The sequence below is a fragment of the Leishmania infantum genome, chromosome 30 (genome assembly GCF_000002875.2).
Source record: "Leishmania infantum JPCM5 genome chromosome 30".
Classification (NCBI taxonomy): domain Eukaryota; phylum Euglenozoa; class Kinetoplastea; order Trypanosomatida; family Trypanosomatidae; genus Leishmania; species Leishmania infantum.
Genome location: NC_009414.2, coordinates 1,015,916 through 1,036,106, shown reverse-complemented (window position 1 = coordinate 1,036,106; position 20,191 = coordinate 1,015,916). Strand labels below are relative to the sequence as shown.

The 20,191-nt window shown below is 57.8% G+C and overlaps 10 protein-coding genes across 10 annotated transcripts; all 10 read left to right on the top strand.

Annotated features, from left to right (window-relative positions):
• Positions 1 to 414: 414 nt before the first annotated feature.
• LINJ_30_2830 (putative chaperonin HSP60/CNP60) lies at positions 415 to 2,031 on the top strand (the record flags this gene model as incomplete). Its single annotated transcript, XM_001467092.1, has 1 exon — positions 415 to 2,031. One exon carries the CDS (start codon positions 415 to 417, stop codon positions 2,029 to 2,031), a length of 1,617 nt encoding a protein of 538 aa, XP_001467129.1.
• A 959-nt stretch (positions 2,032 to 2,990) lies between these two features.
• On the top strand, positions 2,991 to 3,608 carry LINJ_30_2820 (conserved hypothetical protein; the record flags this gene model as incomplete). The annotated part of the gene is made up of 1 exon (XM_001467091.1): positions 2,991 to 3,608. The coding sequence occupies one exon, from the start codon at positions 2,991 to 2,993 to the stop codon at positions 3,606 to 3,608; it is 618 nt and encodes a 205-aa protein (XP_001467128.1).
• A 938-nt stretch (positions 3,609 to 4,546) lies between these two features.
• LINJ_30_2810 (conserved hypothetical protein) lies at positions 4,547 to 5,371 on the top strand (the record flags this gene model as incomplete). Its single annotated transcript, XM_001467090.1, has 1 exon — positions 4,547 to 5,371. One exon carries the CDS (start codon positions 4,547 to 4,549, stop codon positions 5,369 to 5,371), a length of 825 nt encoding a protein of 274 aa, XP_001467127.1.
• A 1,568-nt stretch (positions 5,372 to 6,939) lies between these two features.
• LINJ_30_2800 (conserved hypothetical protein) lies at positions 6,940 to 7,503 on the top strand (the record flags this gene model as incomplete). Its single annotated transcript, XM_001467089.1, has 1 exon — positions 6,940 to 7,503. One exon carries the CDS (start codon positions 6,940 to 6,942, stop codon positions 7,501 to 7,503), a length of 564 nt encoding a protein of 187 aa, XP_001467126.1.
• Positions 7,504 to 8,426: 923 nt separating this feature from the next.
• Positions 8,427 to 9,443, top strand: LINJ_30_2790 (hypothetical protein, unknown function; the record flags this gene model as incomplete). The annotated part of the gene is made up of 1 exon (XM_001467088.1): positions 8,427 to 9,443. One exon carries the CDS (start codon positions 8,427 to 8,429, stop codon positions 9,441 to 9,443), a length of 1,017 nt encoding a protein of 338 aa, XP_001467125.1.
• A 1,828-nt stretch (positions 9,444 to 11,271) lies between these two features.
• On the top strand, positions 11,272 to 12,078 carry LINJ_30_2780 (putative superoxide dismutase; the record flags this gene model as incomplete). The annotated part of the gene is made up of 1 exon (XM_001467087.1): positions 11,272 to 12,078. The coding sequence occupies one exon, from the start codon at positions 11,272 to 11,274 to the stop codon at positions 12,076 to 12,078; it is 807 nt and encodes a 268-aa protein (XP_001467124.1).
• An 899-nt stretch (positions 12,079 to 12,977) lies between these two features.
• Positions 12,978 to 13,307, top strand: LINJ_30_2770 (conserved hypothetical protein; the record flags this gene model as incomplete). The annotated part of the gene is made up of 1 exon (XM_001467086.1): positions 12,978 to 13,307. One exon carries the CDS (start codon positions 12,978 to 12,980, stop codon positions 13,305 to 13,307), a length of 330 nt encoding a protein of 109 aa, XP_001467123.1.
• A 1,843-nt stretch (positions 13,308 to 15,150) lies between these two features.
• Positions 15,151 to 15,300, top strand: LINJ_30_2760 (conserved hypothetical protein; the record flags this gene model as incomplete). The annotated part of the gene is made up of 1 exon (XM_001467085.1): positions 15,151 to 15,300. The coding sequence occupies one exon, from the start codon at positions 15,151 to 15,153 to the stop codon at positions 15,298 to 15,300; it is 150 nt and encodes a 49-aa protein (XP_001467122.1).
• Positions 15,301 to 16,266: 966 nt separating this feature from the next.
• Positions 16,267 to 16,971, top strand: LINJ_30_2750 (conserved hypothetical protein; the record flags this gene model as incomplete). Its single annotated transcript, XM_001467084.1, has 1 exon — positions 16,267 to 16,971. The coding sequence occupies one exon, from the start codon at positions 16,267 to 16,269 to the stop codon at positions 16,969 to 16,971; it is 705 nt and encodes a 234-aa protein (XP_001467121.1).
• A 777-nt stretch (positions 16,972 to 17,748) lies between these two features.
• On the top strand, positions 17,749 to 18,975 carry SGT (conserved TPR domain protein; the record flags this gene model as incomplete). Its single annotated transcript, XM_001467083.1, has 1 exon — positions 17,749 to 18,975. One exon carries the CDS (start codon positions 17,749 to 17,751, stop codon positions 18,973 to 18,975), a length of 1,227 nt encoding a protein of 408 aa, XP_001467120.1.
• Positions 18,976 to 20,191: the final 1,216 nt, after the last annotated feature.

The following is a 20,191-nucleotide window of genomic DNA, read 5'->3' as shown; positions in this document are numbered from 1 at the left end:
TCGCTTCTCTCGCGGCAATGGGAATAAGTGAGAAACAGCAGCGACAGAAGCGACTTTACCGTCTCTACCATGTCTTCCACAAGGGCCGTTCTCGGCGTGCCCTTCGGTATCGCCATGAGTTCGCATGTACTCCACTGCGTTTTTTTTTCTCTTCGCACACCTCTCTCCTTTGTTTCGACTTTCTCGCTTACATCTTCGTGCGTGTGGGCGTTTGTGTTGTTTTGTTTTTGTCTCTGTTGTCTGTCACACACACACACACACACACACACACACATGGACACTCAGAGTTTAGGCCGAGCGCATTCCCCCTGCCGGACTGCTCACCTCTTCATAGTGAGCTTCTGTAGTTCGCAGTGCCTCTGCGCCTCCTGATTCAGCCACAGATAGCAGTTGCACAACACTTTGTTGCGACAGATGTTTTCCTTATCGCGCCGCTTGGCGAGCGGCAAGTCCATCGAGTTTGGCGGAGAGGCGCGGCAGCTGATACTATCTGGTATCGAGCGCATCGCCACTGCCGTCGGAGTAACGCTCGGCCCCAAGGGCCGGAACGTGATAATCCGGCAACCGGACGGGGAGCCAAAGATCACCAAGGACGGCGTCACAGTAGCCCGTTCGATCGAGTTCCACGACCAGTTCGAGGACGTCGGGGCGAAGCTGATCCGACAGGTGGCCGGCAAAACCAACGACGTGGCGGGTGATGGCACAACTACGGCGACCATTCTCGCCTGGAGCATCTTCGCCGAGGGCTACAAGAGTGTCGCAACCGGGGCAAACCCGATGGACCTCAAGCGCGGCATCGATGCGGCCGTTGAAATCATCCTCGATGACCTGGCAGAGCAGACCCGTCCAGTCAAGGACTTCGCCATGCTTGAGAACGTGGCCACCATTAGCGCGAACGGCGAGCGACCCCTCGGCACTCTCATTGCGCAGGCGGTGCAGGCGGTCGGTATGAAGGGCTTTATCTCTGTACTGGATGGCAACACGGCCACGACGGAGTGGTCGAGATACGATGGCTGGAGCACCGAGCACGGCTTCCTTTCCAGCGCCCTCATGACCGACAGCGCCAACCTGCGCAGCAGGCTGGACAACCCGCTAGTCTTTGTAACTGCGCAGCCGCTGGAGGCGGTCCAGGATGTGGTGCGGCTGCTGGAGGCGGCGCGGGCGCAGCAGCGACCGTTGGTGCTGATTGGCCCCTCTTTTGCCAAGCCGGTGCTGCAGACGATCATCCTGAATCATGAGTGCGGCGTCGTTCAGTGTGGTGTGGTGTGTGTCCCAGAGTTGAAGGAGGAAGAGCTGCACGACGTTGCCTTCTCCTGCCAGTGCAGCGTGGAAAAGGTCAGCTCCGTCGGCTACGTGGAGGACGTGAGATGCCTGCTCGGGTCCGCAAAGCACATGGAGCAGACCATGGACAACACTGTCGTGTGCGGCACTGGCGACACGTCAGCGCGAGTCCGGCTGCTGCAGAGCCGGCTGGAGCGTCTCATGACCGAGGAGAGCCGCGAGGCCATGCGGGAGCGCATCTCGAAGCTAAATCACACCCACGCTGTCATCCGTGTCGGTGGTCGCTCCGCGATCGAGGTGAGCGAGTCGAAGGATCGAGTGGTGGACGCGCTGAATGCGGCCCGGAACGCGCTCAGCGAGGGTATCGTGGCTGGCGGCGGCGCGGCTCTCCTACACGCCTCGAAGAAGCTCGACGAGCTCTTACTTAATGACGAGGAGATGGAGCAGGACCGCCGCACTGGCATTCAGATTGTGCGCAACGCCATTCGCCTTCCTCTGAAGAAGATCAGTGAAAACGCTGGTGAGGAGGGCGCCGTGGCAGTAGAGAACGTGGCTGAGTATCAAGAGACGTCCATGGGATATGATGCACAACATAGCACGTACGTGGACATGTTTGAAGCCGGCATTGTCGACCCTGTCCACGTGGTGCGGTCCTGCGTCGTCGACGCCGCCTCGGTTGCTGGACTGATGATTACGACGGAGGCGAGCGTGTGCGACTACCGCCCGACGCCCGACAAGCGCCGCAAGTGATGCACGCACTTCGCTGCCGAGGCAGCTGCCGGCTCTGCTGGATCAGTTCGTTGGCTGCGGTTGGGGTTTCTTTTTTCAGGATGATGTGACATCTGTGCGTGCAAGAGTTCTCGTTGATGTGATGACGCGCGAATCAAAAGTGGTGGGTGAATTCAGGCGAAGACGCGCTGTGCTCCTTTTCCATCGCCCTTGCCTTTCTCTTTCTCACAAATCTCTCGTTCTATTTTTTTTTTCTCTCGTCGTGGACTGGCGCAAGCAAATCGTGCAGTGACGCTCCACCTGTTCTTTGAAGTGGTGCTGGGGTAAGGGACTCCGATTTCCGCCTTTCGCGTTTTTTTTCTGGAGGGGAGTGTGCGTGTATGTGTGTGTGTGTGGGGGGGGGGGCTATACTCAGCGTCTTGGTGTGTGCGTTGAGCTGGTGGCGTTGGTAGGGCTACACGGACGAATGGTTTTGTGCAGGAAGTAGTCGAGAGTACACCCTTACCCCCACTTGAGCCTTCAATGCTCTCCTCTCACTCCACCTCAGTCCTTTAGCGTCGCCACAAAGCCACTATGACACGCCGGCGACTCGCTTTTTTTTCAAGCGTCGCTTCTCTTGCCGACGGAGGAACGACGGCACTTTGCCTGTCCAGTGTGAGCGGGTGTGGGGGAGGAGAGGAAAGCGGGTGCAGACGTCAGCCGCGCGCGCAGATCTCTTGCGAGCCATGGACGTCTTTGGCCTATCGCTCTGCCCTCATCCCATTCTTTTTCTCTCCCCCGCTACGCTCTCGCTCATGAGCGCACTTCGCTGATTTCTGTACTGCTGTCTCATCTTCGGTCCTTCCCCTTCTCAACATCGCAAACACATAACGCAGCGAGAACACGACGCAGTGCCTTTGTCACTGGGTGACGTCCAGTGACGCCTTCATAGAGGCGGCGAAAGAAGTACAGTCGAGAGAGAGTCCGCGCTTCCGACGACGATGCTGCGGTGGTCGCGCCTGCTTCGGGAAATGGCCCCGGAGCTGCAGCTGGAATACATCCCGGTCATCTTCACCCGCACAATTCTCGGTCCGCAGGGAGGCTTTGCCGGCGAGGAGCGTCTGATCAAGCGCGAGGTGGCACAGAAGTACATGTCCGAGGGGAACGCAGTGACGCCGAACGCGGAGTTCCGTCAAGGTGTGTGGTGCTACAACCCCGACTCGGAGCAGTACGACCGCTTCGTTGAGCGAAACGCAGAGTTTCTCGACTTTGCAGCCCGCAAGCGGCAGTGGCTCGACGTGTACTGGCGCGTAAACACGGGCTACCTGCTCTTCGGCCGCCAGAGCTGGGGCCAAGGGTGGCTACTGAACTGCCCTCTGCGCAAGAAGGATGTCGCACAGAAGCTGTGGGAGCAGTACAAGGTGCGTGTCGATCCGAGACTCATTGAGTTCAGGGAGAAGGATCGGCGAACAGGCATTCAAGACTTAGGCCACAACTGGTGCTGGCTGTACTTGCCAGGAGCCGAAGAGCTGGCGATCGACCGCGAAGTTTACGACAACAAACGCGTCAAGGTGCGTATGCACATTCGTAAGATGAGTAGTTATGGTGCGCTTTACTGAGGAGAAACATGGGCGACGCACACGTGTGGTTGCTCTTGTGTTTGGTGGTGGTGTGCGAACTTGAAGGGCATGCCACCTTCCCCCTTTTCTTCTCCCCTCTGTGCTTGTGTGCGGTGAGGTGGCGGAGGCGACGCTCTTTACACGTCTTAAGACGAAAAGAAACGCAGGTGCGTGTTTGTGAAGGTGCTGCTTTGACGTGCACTTGAATCCGGATGACGCGGCTGGGTGCACACACTGCACACGCACAAACGGATTGAGTCACGCACGACGAGGTGAGGTAGAGATGCAGGTGCGAACCGGGAGAACATCGCGCACACTGACCGTGGCGCATGCATTCGGAATCACAGAGAGCACGTGGCTCCACTCCTCGCCGCAGCCTCTGCCTTTTCTCTCCCGTTTTTCGTTGCGATGCGCTTAGCAGCGCATGCATGTTTTCCCCCTTAATGGCGTTTTCGGCTTCTGACCTGGCGACGCATCGTGCTGGCTGCGCAGGCTATCACACTCGACTCCAGATAGCTCTTCTTTTGGTCTTGCTCGTGCTTTTATCTCTGCCCTCGCTGCCCGCGGCGCTTATGCTGTGCTTGTCCATGCTCTCGGCACGTGTGTCCGATGAATACTCGAACCTCGATGATCTTCTTTTCTTTCGTTTCATAACATGTATCTTTATAGCTGTGCAGCTTCATCCTTCAGCGCTGGAGCAAATACCCCTGAACATACACATATACGCAACTCTCATCTATTCACAGTCACGCTGGCACACGCACCCAGTCACTTGCAGGCTTGCTCCCCCCTCTCCCCTCATGTTGCAGCGCAGTGTGTTTGCCTCTTGTACCTCTTCTTACTTTCCTTCCTTGGCTCGCGTTTCTTTTGTTTGCTTCACCGTCGGGTGGGCGAGCATAAACTCTTTGGATTCTGGTAGCTGATTCAACTGCGGCAGCATGCTTCGCAAGCACATCGTGTCTGCGCCGCTGACGTGCTCATCGCTCCCCGAAGTTCTTTTTAGCGGCTCGGCGTGCGTGGTGGCGACACGACCATTCCACAGTACTCGCGTATCTTTCTGCAATGGTAGCAGCGGCAACGGCACCCAGCAGCGGTCCGCCGCGGAGGAGGATAAGGAGGAGCTAGAGAGGGAGCGGCACCTGCGTGAGCAGTTTGCGCAGAAGATTCAGCAGGGCCTGCCGCGGCAGCAAGGCGGTGCCGGTGCGGGTGCTGGGAACATGGGTGGTGGCTTTGGACAGGGCCCTGAATGGGGCATGGGGGGCGGCACTGCTCCCTTTGCGGGCCAGCCGCCTGTGAATCCTGACATGTTTCGCAAAATGTTCAACTTTATGTTTTACCTCACGGCTCTCTTGTTCCTGATGCTGATGGTGCCGCTTTCTAATGCGAACTCGCCCTTGTACACGATGCAAGGGCTGCCGTGGTGGGAACTCCCGATCGGCTCAGCAGCCTATTTTCTTCTGTTGCGTGCCTTGTACTCGCGACAAGAGCAGAATCGCATCAAGACCGAGTTCGAGAACGCCGCGCGCGCGAACCCGACTCTCACGTTCGACCAGTTCATTACGCAGACCTACCCCACCATGTTCCAAGGCTACCGCACATCGCAGCCGGAGGTGTTGGCGGCGGTGTCGGCGTGCTTGTCATCTGCGAAGGATCTGCGCTTTGCGCAGACGATGGTGCGCGCGGCAGGCCGTGCGAAGGATCCTCGTTCGTCGGCCGACGACGTCATGGACGCGCTGCGCCGTGACTTCCCTCAGCTATTCTAGGCGCTCTTGTTGAGGAATGATCAGACAGTGGCGGCGTGCGTTCACCTGTGTCCTTGTATGCGTATAAGGGAGGAACAGAGAGGGCCAAACAGGTGCGCCAGAAGGAGTACGACGAAGCGGACGGTACCGAAGGATTTTTTTTTGTGGGTCCAAGGCTGATTGCTTCCCTCTCTCTCGGTGTGTCGTTGACCAGTAGACAACACACCGGGTGATGGTGGGGAAGGGGCTTCAGCACCTGCACGGCACAACTGCTCCGGTCCAGTCCTTCCCCTTTCCCTCTCATCTACTGCCCACTGCGTCCGCTGTTGCACGTCCTGTGCCGACTCTTTTTCACTTGTATGTTTTCCCTCACCCTCATCACAGGGGGTGCGCCTCTCAGTGCGTGGTATCGTCAGGGCCCGGTGCACCCCACACTCTGTGTGTGAGGAAGCCGGGCAGCCCCCCTCCCCCACCCCCATCCCTGCCAACGCAGAGCTATCTCTGGCGGCAACAGGGTCGAGTATCTACGGCGTTGGTGAGGGGGAGGTCAGTGCGTATGTGCCGCTGCTGATGTGTCGGCGGTCATGTCCTGGACGGCGTGACGTCGGAGTGGTCTGCGACAGTGAACACGTCTGTGCCATCCACGTAATGGGCAGAGTGCCCGCGTGACTCGAACGCATCCCTCACTCGGCGCTCACACGGCTTACTGGCGTGCGGAGTGCCTGAGTGTCGCAGCGAGGGGGATGCACCGGGGGTGGCGACCGGCACAATGGGAAGAGGAGCGGATGGGTGGGTAGTGTGTGAGGCAGAGGACATGCTCCGCTGGCTGAGCCGGCGCATTGCTGCAACGCCCGTGACTACGGTTGCATTGCACCAGGCGATGGGGCTTGTGGCAAGGCGGGTGGGGGGGGGTAGAGCAGGGTGGTGCTGGACGCATGCTGTATGGCAGAGAACGGACACATCGAGAGCACGAAAGGTGTTTGCCGTTGGAGCCTCTCCTTGTGAACTGCCTCGATGCCCCGAAGAGGAAACGATGATGATGCGGACGATCACGGCGACACAGAGCCACTTTGTGGAAACGCGAGCAAAACAAGGTAGCGACGGCCGGCAAAGGCGATGTTACCATGTGGAAGGCGTTGAGGTCGTGAGTTTTTTTTTTTCGTGGCTTGCCTGTACTCGCCAATGAGGCAGGCTTAGGCAATGATGAACGAAGCCAGTGCTTGCGTGGAAGGGGATGTCCCTCAGCTCCGTCGTCTGAGTGGCGTATCTTTGATTCAGTGTGGGCTTGTGCTGGCGTTGCCAGTGGCTCATATCATATCGACCCTGCTGACCTTTCGCTTCCTCACACCGTCTTTCTTTTCTAAAGTGCTCTTTGCCTGCAAGTAGACGCGTGCCGCAGCAAGACGCCACAGGTGTGACACCGGCACCACGCTGCAACTGGTGCACCTCTTCCTGTTACCCCCCCCCTTTTGGCCTAGGCTGTACTCTCTGTGCTTCCCATCTCTCTTGCTCTTGCTTGTTTGCGCCTCCGCAATTGCGACACATCACGTCTCGACTCCGAAATAGCTCTCTCCCTTACTCTCGTTTCCATGCGCCAGCGAAAGCACGCACCCGACGCGTCAGCAACGCCAGTACTCCTGGACCCGAATGTAGACTTGAGCGAGGAGTGGCGGGCGATGAACGCCGAATATGACGGGTACAGCAGCGAACAGCCGCCGCGCACGCTGAGCGAATTCCGCGAGCAACTGCAGCAAGCCAGGCAAGCCAGAAGCAAACGCAGCCTCGAGTCGGAGGGGGAGGAGGACGCCTTCTACCGCACTGTTGACGGAAACCCCAAGGACTATGCTCTCCGTGTCGTTTTTGAGTTTCTCTGCCCGGCGAACCCGACCAAGGCGCGCCTGCGTGTGGAACGCATCTACTGGATCGCATGGAAGCAGTTCCTGTACGGTTTTTTCATGTCCGGTGTGGGCACAATGCTGATGCTGGTGGGCATCGGGTGTACGGCACAGTATTGCGTAGAAAAAGCGCGTGGTGCGGGGGTGATGCTAGGGGCTTTTCTGCTGTGCGTTCCCGGTTACTACTCCCTGTTCGTCTTGTACATGTACGTCACGTGTCGCGGTGGGTATACCTATTTGCAGCTACCGGAGGCGTGAGAACGGCAAGTGACGGGAAAAGAGCGGGCCCGTGGTCTTGCCCGCCTTCTTTTTGTCTCGTTGCCCCGACGCAAGTGCAAAGCGTGTGCCACGGGAGACACTGACTCTGCTGCTGCGTGCCGCCTTGTCTTGTCGAACCCACATCTGGGGAGACAGAGGCGCTCTCTGACTCAGTTCTTCAAGAAAAAGAGAATGATGAAGAACGCGATGAAAGTGGCACGAGCCCACGGTCGCATGCTCTACTACGGAGAAGACGTGACGTTGGTGCTGAACTGCGCTCTCGCGCGCAGTGTGTGTGTGTGTACGCAGCAGCAGCGCGAGTGAGATGCCTGCGACGCATATGTGTGCTGATGGCTTTCTTGTTATTCACCGTCCGTGCTCGCGCCTCCCGTTGAGGGAATCGCGCATACCTCACTTACCGGCTAACGGGAGCTCGTCACACGCCCTCGCCTTCGACCATTCCCTCTTTTTCGGTGGCTACGCCTGTTTGCCTGCTATCCTCCTTTCTCTCTATTTGCCCACTCGCTGCCTTTCCCCCTCCCCCAACTTGGCTCTCTTTGCTCGTACCCCCGCCTCCCTCAAAACTGTGTAGGCACACCGACACAGATCCCGGCAAGGACACCGCTGATAAGGGGCGAAAGCGAGCACCCGTTGCTTTTGTGCGTTTGCGACCCTTTCGCTGATTCTCTCCCCCCGCTCTGCAGAGGAGCTCGGTGCGAGGCTTGCGCGTCTTGTTCCCCTTCTTCCGCATCCACGGCCACACGCGCGCACGCACGCACACACACAGAAACCTCTGCCACCGCTCGCATTCCTGCCTCTCCTCGCTGGCTTCGCGGCTTGCAAGACGCGATTGTGGTCCTCTCTTCTCTCCCATACTCGTCTCTGCATTCTCAGTGCTCGAAAGGCAGGTCGGGCGCGGAAGGATGAGCGGGCAAACGGCGATGGATGAGTTACCGAGCACAGCGCGCCTTTCCTCTGATCTCTGTGCCACCTTCTCAGAGTACCTGGAGAGCGCATACCCGCACTCTGGACCCTTATCGTGGAATGAGGCTGCCCAGCTACTCAGCGCCTTCACTGGCGTCTCTGTTCACCATATAGCAGCTGCACTGGGTTGGGCAGCCGCATGCGAGAAGGCCGCCGTATCCAAAGATGACCTGCATTCGTCTCTGGAGCAGCTCATGCGAACCAACGGCTCCAGCGATGCGTGGTGGGACTCCCCAGGGGTCACCATGCCGGAGCTCACAGGCGCAGCGGATCAAGAGTCGAGTGAGGGAGCGGGCTCGACAAAGCATTGTGGGTGGGAGAGCCTCGCCTCGGTGCGAGCGCGCTCGCACCGACCCCTGCCGCCGGGATCGACGTCCACGGAGGGGCCGCATGACAGCAAAATGGGCGCGTGGTCGGGGCAGCCATCGCTGCACCCCACACTGAACAGCTGGGGAAGACGAGACAGTAAGCTCTCAGGCACCTGCTCCGTCCCCAGAGTCTTGCCGGACCGGCCACAGAGTACCGCCGCATCGATGGAGTGCGTGGTGGCTACAGCGCTGGGAGAGTTGGATTTGTACGTGGAGGATGAACAGTGCTCGATTCAGTTCCACCCAGACCGTCGGTCACTTCGCTTTCCCAGCGAAGTGACGAACGAGACAGAGCGCTTTGGCATGGCCGCTGCCCAACACCGGCGAGTCGGGAACCGCTCCCACAGCCCTTCTCCGGTGCCCTTAGCAGACAAACAAGCAGCGTGTCACCCGCGTTCGCCGGTTGCACCCACGACCACCCTGGCGGAGCTGGACCGCTTTGTGCACCGCGGCAAGACCGCAAAGGTGTGTAAGCAGTTCGTGCAGACAGGCCGCTGCACATTTGGCGCACGTTGCCTGTATCACCATCCCACTGCAGTCGCCGCAGCACCGAATGCGTCGCATGTCGTCCCGCAACGGCTGCCCTGAGGATGCGCCGAAGCCAGTTGGCTCTTGCGCCACTGCTGCTGAGCACTTTTCGAGTCTGCGCCGTTCACTGATTGCCCCGCTTCCCGGCAGCCTGATGGAGGGTGCACCTTCGCAATCCGCGTGGGCCTACATGCCTTCCATGCAGCCTATTTCGCCGACCTGCTTGAGCGCGAGACAGGCGGAAGCGGCGGCAATGACGGAGCGAGAAGAGGAAGGGAGGAGCCGCTCCGTTTCGCTGCCCCGTGTCCCGGGGATAACTCCAGCCGCGCCGTTGCATTCGACAGCTCGTCCGTCTGCTGCACCGGCTCCGCGAGGGCAATACTCGCCGCCTCGGAAGGTGACCTCTGCGCACGAGATGCCGCGGTCGAACCCTCAACAGCTGCAGATGTGGGCTCATGTGTTGTGGACACATCTCATCACCACTGCTGCAGCAGCCGCACGCTTTTCGTGGGGGTCCCCGCTCGCAGAGGCACAGCGAGTGCACCGCAGAGGCGAGGGAGAGGAAGGTGCACGACTTCAAGGCCCCTCTGGGTCAGGATCACAAGGCGTTGCACCTCACGCATGTCGACACGCTCTTTTGCTTCGCGCGTGTACACCTCTCCCTATCCTGGGGGGGGGGGCAGACATCCACTTCGCGCCTTGCCCTGCTTCTCCCCCACTTACTCCGCCACTGCGCCTCCACACCTCGACGGCTGGCTCCACCCCTCTTCCTTCTCCCCCTCTCCCCCTCTCCCCCGTCCACTCCACCGCCCTCCCTTTCCTCCCTCCATTTTTTTGGTTTCGCAGACGACGCGCAAACACGCATGTCGGCTACGAAGCGAAACAACCAAAAAGGGGCGGGCGAGAAAGAAGGGCCAGCGTCGCGAACTGGTGGGGAGGAGAGGTGGGAAAGAGCTTCGGATGCGCTTGTGTTTTCACTCATGTGAAAGCAAAAGAAAATAACACACTTTTGCTTTCTTCTCTTCGGTCGCTTGTGTATGCCCTCTCCCTCTCCCTGCTCCTCTTATCCGCCTGCCGTTCTCTCTGTGCCGGTGTTTCTTTCAGCCACTGAGCCGCAAGTTCTGCTCTCCACATCTCCCCATCGCACTCTCTCGCGTGCCCGTCATGTCTTCCTCGCTGCTCATCTATTTAGCTGTCTATTCTTTTCCTCCTCTTTTTCCGTCTCTCTCCCTCGCGCGCGCTCCATTGCTTATACAGTTATGCCCTTGATACGGCTCGTGCAGCGTGAGCCGGGTGGGTGGGTCTGGGGCTGGGTGGCGAAAGGATGCCGGTCGTGAAGAAGAAAAAGAGTTGCGCATGCGGCCCCACTCTCCACCAGCTCTCCTTCTTCCTCGCCCTGCCTCCTACGTGCTCTCCAGAGCTGCACTGCTGTTGCCCTCTCACTTTGCTGAGACTGAGAAGGAAAGTGCAGCGCAGATAAATGGATCCCAAGGCGACAGCAACAACATGGAAGAAAAAAAACGGATGACAGACTACATGTGCGGAGCTCCTGCTTCCGTTGTCAATGGTGAATGACCTCGTGTCGCCTTCCCACACTCATTTCCTCAAGTATCGCCACTACAAGTGTGTGTGTGTGTGCGTGTGGGGCTTGCCATCAAGCCGCTTTAAGTGCACGAACCCTCCCTCTTGTCTCCATGCCGAGGATAGGGTGCATTGTTCTTGCCGCCGGTCCCACACTCTCTGCGTGTCTGCGTGAGTCTTGTCCACATATGCGTATGTGTTGCATCGCGCATCACTGAATGTTACTCTCCTCGTTCTTCTTCCGTTTCAATCATCCCTGCCGCGGACACGCACGCGCACGAACGGACACACCCACTGAAGCGGCTTCATGCGCGTCTCTCTGCTGCGGCGCTTTTGCGAGTACGTGCCCAAAGGGGCACCGACGCAGGTGAGCCTTGCTGTCGAGACGCCGTACAGTGTTACACGCGCCTTTCGCATGACGGAGATGGCGGCCGCGGCGGCGGATGCAGAGCGAGACGCGAAGGGTTTCTTTTACCTCCCCCGGGTGGACTACGATGTTGGCCAGGGGGTCGCGCCGCTCATGTCGAGAAAGCAATTCGATGTTCAGTATCACGTATTTCACAAGGCAGCGGTGGATCGTCTGAACGCACACACCTTGGGATCTGAACTGGAGGGGCACAACCTGAACGTTGTCATCCGCAACTCCTCCTTCGATGCATCGCGCGCCGTCATCCACGCTGCAGCGTCGGAGCATTTCAACTACTGCTTCTGGTATCGTTCTCTGCGTCCGTGGGGAACGGCGGTGCCAGCGCGGCTCAAGGAAGAGCTGCAGCTGCAGTACAGTCAAAATGGGACCTTAGACGCTGTCGAGGAGGTGCAACGACTGTTCACGGTCGCCGCGCTTTCTCAGCAGTCCGCCGGCGGATGGGTGTATCTCGTCTGGACCGGTAAGGCGTTTGACGTGATCCCTTTCGACCACGGGAGCTGCCCTATCGGCAGCGACTTGATTCCACTCCTAGCGCTGAACACGCACGAGTCGGCACGTTGTTACGACTACCCACTTGCGGCGGAGGACGAGGAGGGGGACGAGGTGGAGCGCTTTGTTCGAAACTTCTTCAAGACGTGCAACTGGAGACTGGTGGAGCACTACTTCCTTCAGTGCGCTCGGGCCTAGCGAGCCGCTCGACTGTCTGCCGCGTTTCCGCTTCTATTCACATTGGCGTGCTCTCGTGTGTGCATTCTTTTGTGCTGGCCTTGATGTCTTGTGTGCTGTGGTGGTGGTATGTCTCACTGAGCGACGTCCTGCGGTGCACGGTTCGCCTCCATTGGCGGTGCGCCGCGGTTGTCGTGGCCAACTGTGCAGGCACGTTGTCAAGCAATCCGCATACGTCTGTCGCTCTACCCCTGCCTCTCTGCATGCCTGGATGAATCGACGCGTTGCAGAACAATAAAAAAAGGCCAACAACAACGCTAACAGCAGGATACATGGGAGGGACAAGCCTGCGCAGTGATGACCTGTCCGTGTGTATTATGAGCTGCTTCCTCGGCACCCGCCTCGCACATGCGTTCGATGCTTGAGCATTCGAAGCAAAAAAAAAGTGCCACGCCAAGGCGTGCCGCAGTTCTTCTCGCAGACTCCAACGCGCGTGCAGCGCGACCATAAACAACAGTGCCGATCGGCCGTTTGCGGGGACTGTTGCCAATCTCGGGTTATTGTGTGATCCTTGCGCGCCATAAGGCTCCAGGTTTCACCCGCACTTCAGCCTCCACTTCTTGCCACTGCTGCGACCGCGTCTCCGGGCGTTCTCATTCTACCTCTCCCATTCATTGGAATATTCTCTGGTGATGTGTCGGCGTCACGTAACCAATGATCGGTTGGCCACGTTGGTTTTTTTTTGTTTGCTGTTGTTGCGCCCCGTTGCCCACGTTACGTCTGTGCATCCCTTCAGCCTCGCCTCCGCCACGGCAGCCACACGCCTCCCTATTCCCGCTTTTTTTCCCCTACACAAACCAGTGGTTCATCCCACAAAACGTAACGGTCATAGCACCTCGCTTTCAACAGACAAAGGAACGATGCTGCCCCCTACCCACGTCTACTCCCTCATCATCCACAACAAAACCTCAAAGGAGATGACGGTGATGGTTACGTACTCAAATATGATTGACAACACACTGGCGCAGCACAGCGTTGTGGTCGCCGCTGGTGAGAAGGGTGTCGCGGAGCAGCGTACCTTTGCATGGAACGGGGCGACATTTGCGGTTGTTATCACCGCGGTAGACGTCAAGGACGCACAAACGGCGCTTACGGCTCCGTTTCCAGGGGTGGACAGCCCCACGAGTGACTACCTCATCACCATTGTGGAGGAGAGCGGCACGGTTCATCTGAAAGCAGGGCAGCCGTGAGAGGCGCGTGGTTCACAGGACGCGCACCGAGTACAAAAAACATATTGGTCTGCATTTTCCTTTGGCCCTTTTTCGCCTTTTTTTTGCTACGCTGCGGGACATCGACGCATATGTGCGAGGCTACGGGGGAATACTACATGCGGTGCTTCTTTTTTTCTCGTACCGTTTCACACGCTTCTTTTCTGAGCAAGCACTTTCGCGGTGCGCCATAGGATGTGGCGGGCTCTTTCCTTGCCTTCTCAACGCCATGCTTTGCTCCTTTTCTTTTCAGCTCACGAGTCGAAGTTTCCAGGCCTCTCTCTTCCTCTTTCTGTGGTGATGCTTGTATGTATGCATGTGCACGTGCAGCCCAACAGCGCTGCCTTTTTTTTTCTGGCGTCTTTTCTGTATTTCTCTTTGCTTTTTCCATTCATCTCTCACTCTTTCTGCGTGTGCAACACAGCGCCCCTCGGCGCCCAATAGCAGGGGGCAGAGATGAGCACACACACCCACACGAAAACAACGTGCAGAACAAAACACACCGTGCAGGATACATGTATATATACATATATATATATCCTATAGAACGGCGGCCTACACGAGTGCAGATCTCTTCTTTGTTTTTCCTTTGCTCGCCTGTTCGCTGGCTTTGCCCTGACAACAAGGATGCTGAGCTCCCTACGCAGCAGGGGGCCTCGTTACCCAGTCCCGCACGGACACCTGCCCGCACGCTGGCTTCCTGCAGCGCCAGGGGACTGGAAGTGACAACATGGCGTGCAGGTGGGTTTGCTGCTCATTTTTTTTCGTCGCTTTATGCACCACAGGCTTCTCCCCTTCGTTTTTTTTTTGTCGTCCCCCTCCCCTGCGCTTATCGATATTTCACGTCCTGGCAGTACCGCGCACCGCGACGGAAAGGGTGTCCCCCATCCCTTCTTGATTTGCTATCCCAACGCCACGCCCTGTGATAGAGGCATTTCGTCGTGTCGCTCGTACATTTTGATGCGCAGCAGCTTAACGGGTCCTTCTTCCTGTATGCGAGCAGGCGTTGGTGCGGTGGTGACGGCGGTGCTGGCCTCAGTTGCATGCTTCCCACCTGCACGTGCCCTCTCGCGAGACCTACCGGGATCACGGTGCGGCCTCTCAACTTGATTCGTATTCCAACGTTTTTTTTTTGTTCTGCCTTTCTTCATCTGCTTTGTGACTTCAACGATTTATATCTGTGTGAGCCCCTGCGCGAAGCGCAACAGAAAACAGGATGTGGCTAGCGAAGGCGGTCGCCACCGCTCTGCCCCCCATCCTCCCCTTCCCATTCCTCTATAAAAGGCAAAGAAGAACCACCCGCTTGTATTGGTGTGCTCTTACTCGTGGATGAATCCGTAAAGACAGCTCTGTGCAGGTGCTCACAAGGCAGCTTGTGCCCGTGGCTTTTCTCTCGAGAGTGGATAGTCTGCACCTTCTTCACTGCGGATGGGCTGGGCACTCGATTGTACCCCGATGTGGAATGTGGTGAAGCTTGTGACCAGCTTGTCAGTCGTTCGTGGCGTGCTCTCCTTCTTCTGGTTCCCTCCTCCCCTGCACCCCAGTCCTCTTTCTTCATGGTTGCACTCGCCCCCGATCCTCGCCAACACCGGGGCCGGTGCCGGCATCTGATAGTATTCGCACTTGGCCGCTTGTCGGTGACGGCCGACACCTGGTCCAACCCTCCCATCTTCGCTCTCTCCCCGCCTCTCTGCCTCCCCGTCTCTCACATACGTCGCCACTGAATACCCCTCTCCTTTGCTTAGCTCACTACCTCCCGCACCTCCCTCCCTCCGACTCCACACCGCTCTTTTCCTTCCACCCTTTTTCTGCTCACCAAGTCAGCATGTCGTCCCGCCAGGGTGGTAAGCAGAAGCCGCTGAAGCAGCCCAAGAAGGAGCGCTGTGAGATGGCAGAGGAGGACATAGCCTTCAAGCAGATGCAGCGTGAGCAGAAGAAGGCTGAGAAGGAGGCGATCGCGAAGATGAAGAAGTAGAGATGCCACCGCACCGCGCGCAGGCTCGCCGTTTTTTCTTTCTCTTGTGCGTTGTCGGCCGCCCCACCACCACCTTCGTTTTTTTTCCTTCCCTTCTTTATTTTCGTTTCAGTCAGCGTGTTTGTGCGCGTGCGTTCTGTTCGCGCGTTGCGCGACGAGTGAGCAGGGAGTCGCACTGCGTCTGTCACGGAAGGCGCACGGTGTTGTGTTGCGTTGATTTGCCTTTATGAGCTCGCCCTTGTTTCGCACGCCGCAGGGTACAGCAGTCGTGTGAATCCTTGGGCCAGGTGCTCACTTTCGTGTCGTAATAGATGATAACCAGAGAGTCAGAGTGCACCTCCGTGTGTGGCCTGCTGTTCGAGCACGTCATTCCGTCGAGGAGTCCGATCTAGGGAGCGAGAGAACTAAAGCAAAATGTGGATGGAAAGATAGAAAAGAGGTGCTGGCTGTAGGACGGTGAATCGTGTCCCACCAGTGTAAGCCGCCGCTTGAAAAGGGAACGAGCCCTGCCCACTTGACAAGCCTTCTTGCACCGCGTATCTGACGGCCTCTTCAACAGTGCCCCAAGGAACGCCTTTACGTGCGCGTCTGCGTTTGTGCTTGGCGCACGTGTGCCACTGCGCCTGTGGCTCACTGCGTCTCTCCTGCAGCTCTTTGGACGCCGCTTCACCTTCTTTGCCTCCCACCTCTTTCCTTTGCCTTCCGGCCTTCGCTCCGTCTTCATCCTCGCATGCCCGCTTGCAGTCGCGTTGGGTCTCTCTGCGTCTGTCCGTGTACGTGAATCGCACTCGGTGGTGCGCGTTCATTTGCCGGTGTTTTCTTCTGGTCGCCCGTGCGAGGCGCAGAACACGAAGACACGTCGACGGTGCGCGCGTGCGCGTGACGCCCCCCTCGCAGGCGCCATTCGACTCCTCGCATGTGAATAGAAAGTAAGCGTACGCTTTGCAGAGGCCGCACACAACAGAAATGCTTCGTCAGTCGTCGCTGCTGCGCTTCTCCACCTTCGCGCTCAATCCGGAGACGTCGCGAGCGCCGCATGGACCGCCGCGTGGTCTCATCAACCGGTACATCTCCATGGGCCTTCCCCCATGGGCGGCATGGTGCAACCGAGTCAACCGACACGCCCTCTACCGCATGAGCGACGTGTCGCCGCGCTCCTTCCTGCCCAAGGCGCCGCATGAGATGGACGTTATTTGGATGAACGAGCGGATTCGGGAGCGGGTGCGGACGTCGCGTCAGGTCCAGCACGTCTACCGCCAGCTCAAGTACCCATTTGTCAAGACCGGCATTCACTATAGCGACACGCTTGACCACTGGGTGCAGGTGCCCATGGTGGAGGCAGCCATGTTTGAGATTGAGAAAGACGGAGGGTTCGACAACTTCATTTTAAAGCGCTCCGGGCCAGAGCTTCGCTCCACCTATGGCGAGCGCATCCGTCGCCACCTGCTGGTTCGCCAAAAGGAGACTCAGAAAAATTTTGTACTCGATCAGCAAGCCAAGACACTCGCTGGGGTAGCACACGCGGAGCTCATGAAGGCTACCAGTGAGGAGGAGCTCGATGCGGTGCTATCCAAGTACGGCATGGACGCCGAGGAGTTCAAGCGGCTCATGGCCAAGCGAGTCATGGAGCAACGCAAGTCTTTAGCCACCGCCGGTTTGCATAGTAAGTGAGTTCGACCACCCGCGTTGCTCCTGCGAGCAGCTGCGTAATGCGTGTTGCACCTGCCTCCTCGTATTGGTCTGTGCTGGTGATGTTTTTTTTTTTGTGCCCGCACCTGAGCCGTGCCAGGTCTTTTGGCCACCGGCGTATGCGCGGACGCATTCGTTTGGTTTGGCGATTTGCGTGACTAACAACTGCTCTCTTCATCTTTACTCCCGCCGCAGCCCAGGTTAGCGCACGTGACGTGGCACTGTTCATGCACAACGTGCTGGTGACGCCGTAGTCGATGCTGGGGCTGAGGCACGAGCGCCTCAACTGATGCGGCGCATTGACCTTCTTATGACGCCTTTGGGGGGAGATTTGCGGCTTCCACGATCAGTCGAGGGTGGGGCATGTATGCGCCTGCTGCTGCCTTTGAAGCGGGCTGCAGTGTCGAGCGGAGACACACGCCTCGTACTGCTGATCAACCTTGCACGCCTCGAGCAGCTGCAGTCGCCTGCGTCTCTCCTTAACAGCTGATGTTCTCTTCCCTCTATCGCCTTCTCTCTTCTTCCCCATGCAACAACGGAAACACCGCTGCTGGAATCTACGACCCTGCGTACGTACACGAGCACGCACCCACAGAAGAGTCCTCGAAAGGCCGCGTAGGCACGTAAGTACTTGGCTTTCATTCTTCTTTACTGGCACACGTACGCATTCTCGCTCCGTTACGCTTCACAGCTCTTCTTTTCTCCTTTTTCCTTACTTGCCGCAGCGCCTCTTCACTCTCCGCTCTCGCGCTTCACACAATGGAGGAGAGAGATCTGCCCATCACAGATGATCACAGGAAGCTCGTCTTCTCCTTCATCCGGATGATACGCCGGTCGCAGGTCGAGAACCCCGAGCGCGCTGAGGCGGTGGCGCAGATGCTTGGTGAGGAGTTCGGCGTCGACCCGGCTGGCAGCGGCGGTCTGCACGACACGGAGGTGGACGTGCTGGAGGCCTTCAAGACAGCGCTGCGCGAGCACGAGCGTCGCAGCGGCGTCGAGCAGGACGAAAAATTCGTATGCTTTGTGGAGCTGCTGGAGAAGAAGGGCTATTTCAAGGGCGTCGAGAAAGGCTCCGACGAATACGCGCAGCGGCTGGAGAAGGCGCGCGAGAAGTTTAACCAGCGCAACAACCCTTATGAGGGCCTCACAGCGGAGCAGATTAAGAACAAGGGCAACGAGTTGATGAGCCAGGCCAAGTACAAGGAGGCGATCGCGTACTACACTAAGGCGATTGAGCTACAGCCGGACAACGCCGTCTTCTTCGCAAACCGCGCCGCGGCTCACACGCACCTCAAGGACTACAACAACGCTATCATTGACTGCGAGCGCGCCATCATCATCAACCCCGAGTACTCGAAGTCGTACTCCCGCCTGGGAACGGCTCTCTTCTACCAGGAGAATTACAGCCGCGCTGTCGACGCCTTCACCAAGGCGTGCGAGCTCGACCCCGACAATGCCACCCACAAGGAGGACCTTAAGCGCGCGGAGGAGAAGGCGAAGGCGACTGCCCTCAGCACGGGCGGCGGTATGGGCGGCTTCCCGGGCATGGGCGGCTTTCCCGAGATGGGTGGCATGCCGGACATGAGCCAGTTCGCGAACATGATGAGCAACCCGCAGTTCATGGAGACGGCGCAGCGCATGATGCAGAATCCCGAGTTTAGCAACCTGGTTGCCAACATGGCGAGCAAGTTCAGCCAGGGCGGCATGGACCCAGCGGAGCTGAACCGCCTCGGTGCCGACATGGGCATGCGCAACGTGGACGAGGAGGGCAATGTTGTAACGCCGTTCGGCAAGGTGAACCGTGCCGCCATCGAGCAGCTGCAGGAGGAGGAGGTGCGTAAGAACCCGAAGCTGGCGGGCATCATGGCGGATGTGCAAGCCAACGGCTACGGCGCCTTCCAGAAGTATCTCGGTGACCCCGATGTCATGAATCTGATGATGAAGTTCCAGAACCTCATGTTTACGAACCCGAATAGGAGTCCTTGATAATGAAAAGGGAAAACAACAACAGAAAGACATATATCTGGAAAGAGACGAGTTTCCAGGGATGGCGCACATGCGACTCTGTATGCTGGCGGTTCTCCTCGACGTGTGGCTCCTACTCATTTTTTCCCTTGCTCGTGGTCTTGCTGAATGCATTTTTTTATTTTGTACGTGTGCTTGCTCGACGTGTGTTCTTTCGTTTAGGTGCTCCTATATCCCTCTCCCTTGGACGTGTCTGCACGTGCACACACCAGCAGAAAAGCGTTCGACCGTCCCGTCGCCCGCCTCGCTCTATATTCGACGCCGTCTCTGTTCTCGCTCATTGTTGTTTTCTTTCGTTGTCGAACATCATTCTTATTTGGAGCTCTTGTGCTTGTTGCTATCGTTTTGTTGTCGATGCTCGCGCCCACATTATGTGCTGTGTCGGACCTCTAAAAGAATGGGGTGCACGCAAAGCACAGCCGCGTCAATCAACACACGCGCAAACTAAGTGACAGACGGACGCGGGCGGGTTGTGTCCCTACCCCCAATGATTGGCATCCTCCTCATTATTCGTCACCGCGCTCTACGCTGTTGGTTAGTGTAAGAAGTGTTTCCTGTGCTTTTTAAAGTGTTCCTTTCACAAAGGGTGGCCATAGAAATAAAACAGCCGAGCAAGACAAGCGCCCCTTTAGAGGCAAACCCGTCAGCCTATGACGGAATACATTGAAGTCCCTTGGAGACGGGCCATCTCGTCAGTTTCTGTGTGAGGTGTACCAGGAGCTCGGCCGCTGAACGTCTGTGGTGGGTGTTGTGTCGGTTGCTGCCACCTCACCGCCCGTGCTTCGAAATTCCAATTGGAGCGATGGGCTTGGGAGTGGGGGTAAGGTGGGCGACAAGGAGCGCGGCAGATTGCTTGAGGCACGTTGCGCATGCCCCGCTCCTCTCTCACCCCGTCTTTGAGACTCTTTTCCACTGCACAGAAAGTGCGTTTCCTTGCCGCTGCCAGCGGCCTCTGCGAATGCGCATCAACGCGCTTGCGCATATCTCTCTGTATTGTTGAGCCCTCTGCACTTCTCCGGTCACGGCTCCTCAACGCTTTTTTTCCTTTCTATGGAGCACCAAACACACACAAATAACAATCAAAACACAATATACACGCATGCGTACACATGTATGAACGACTCACACGTAATACATGCACACACACACACACACACATTTTACTCACCCCCATGAA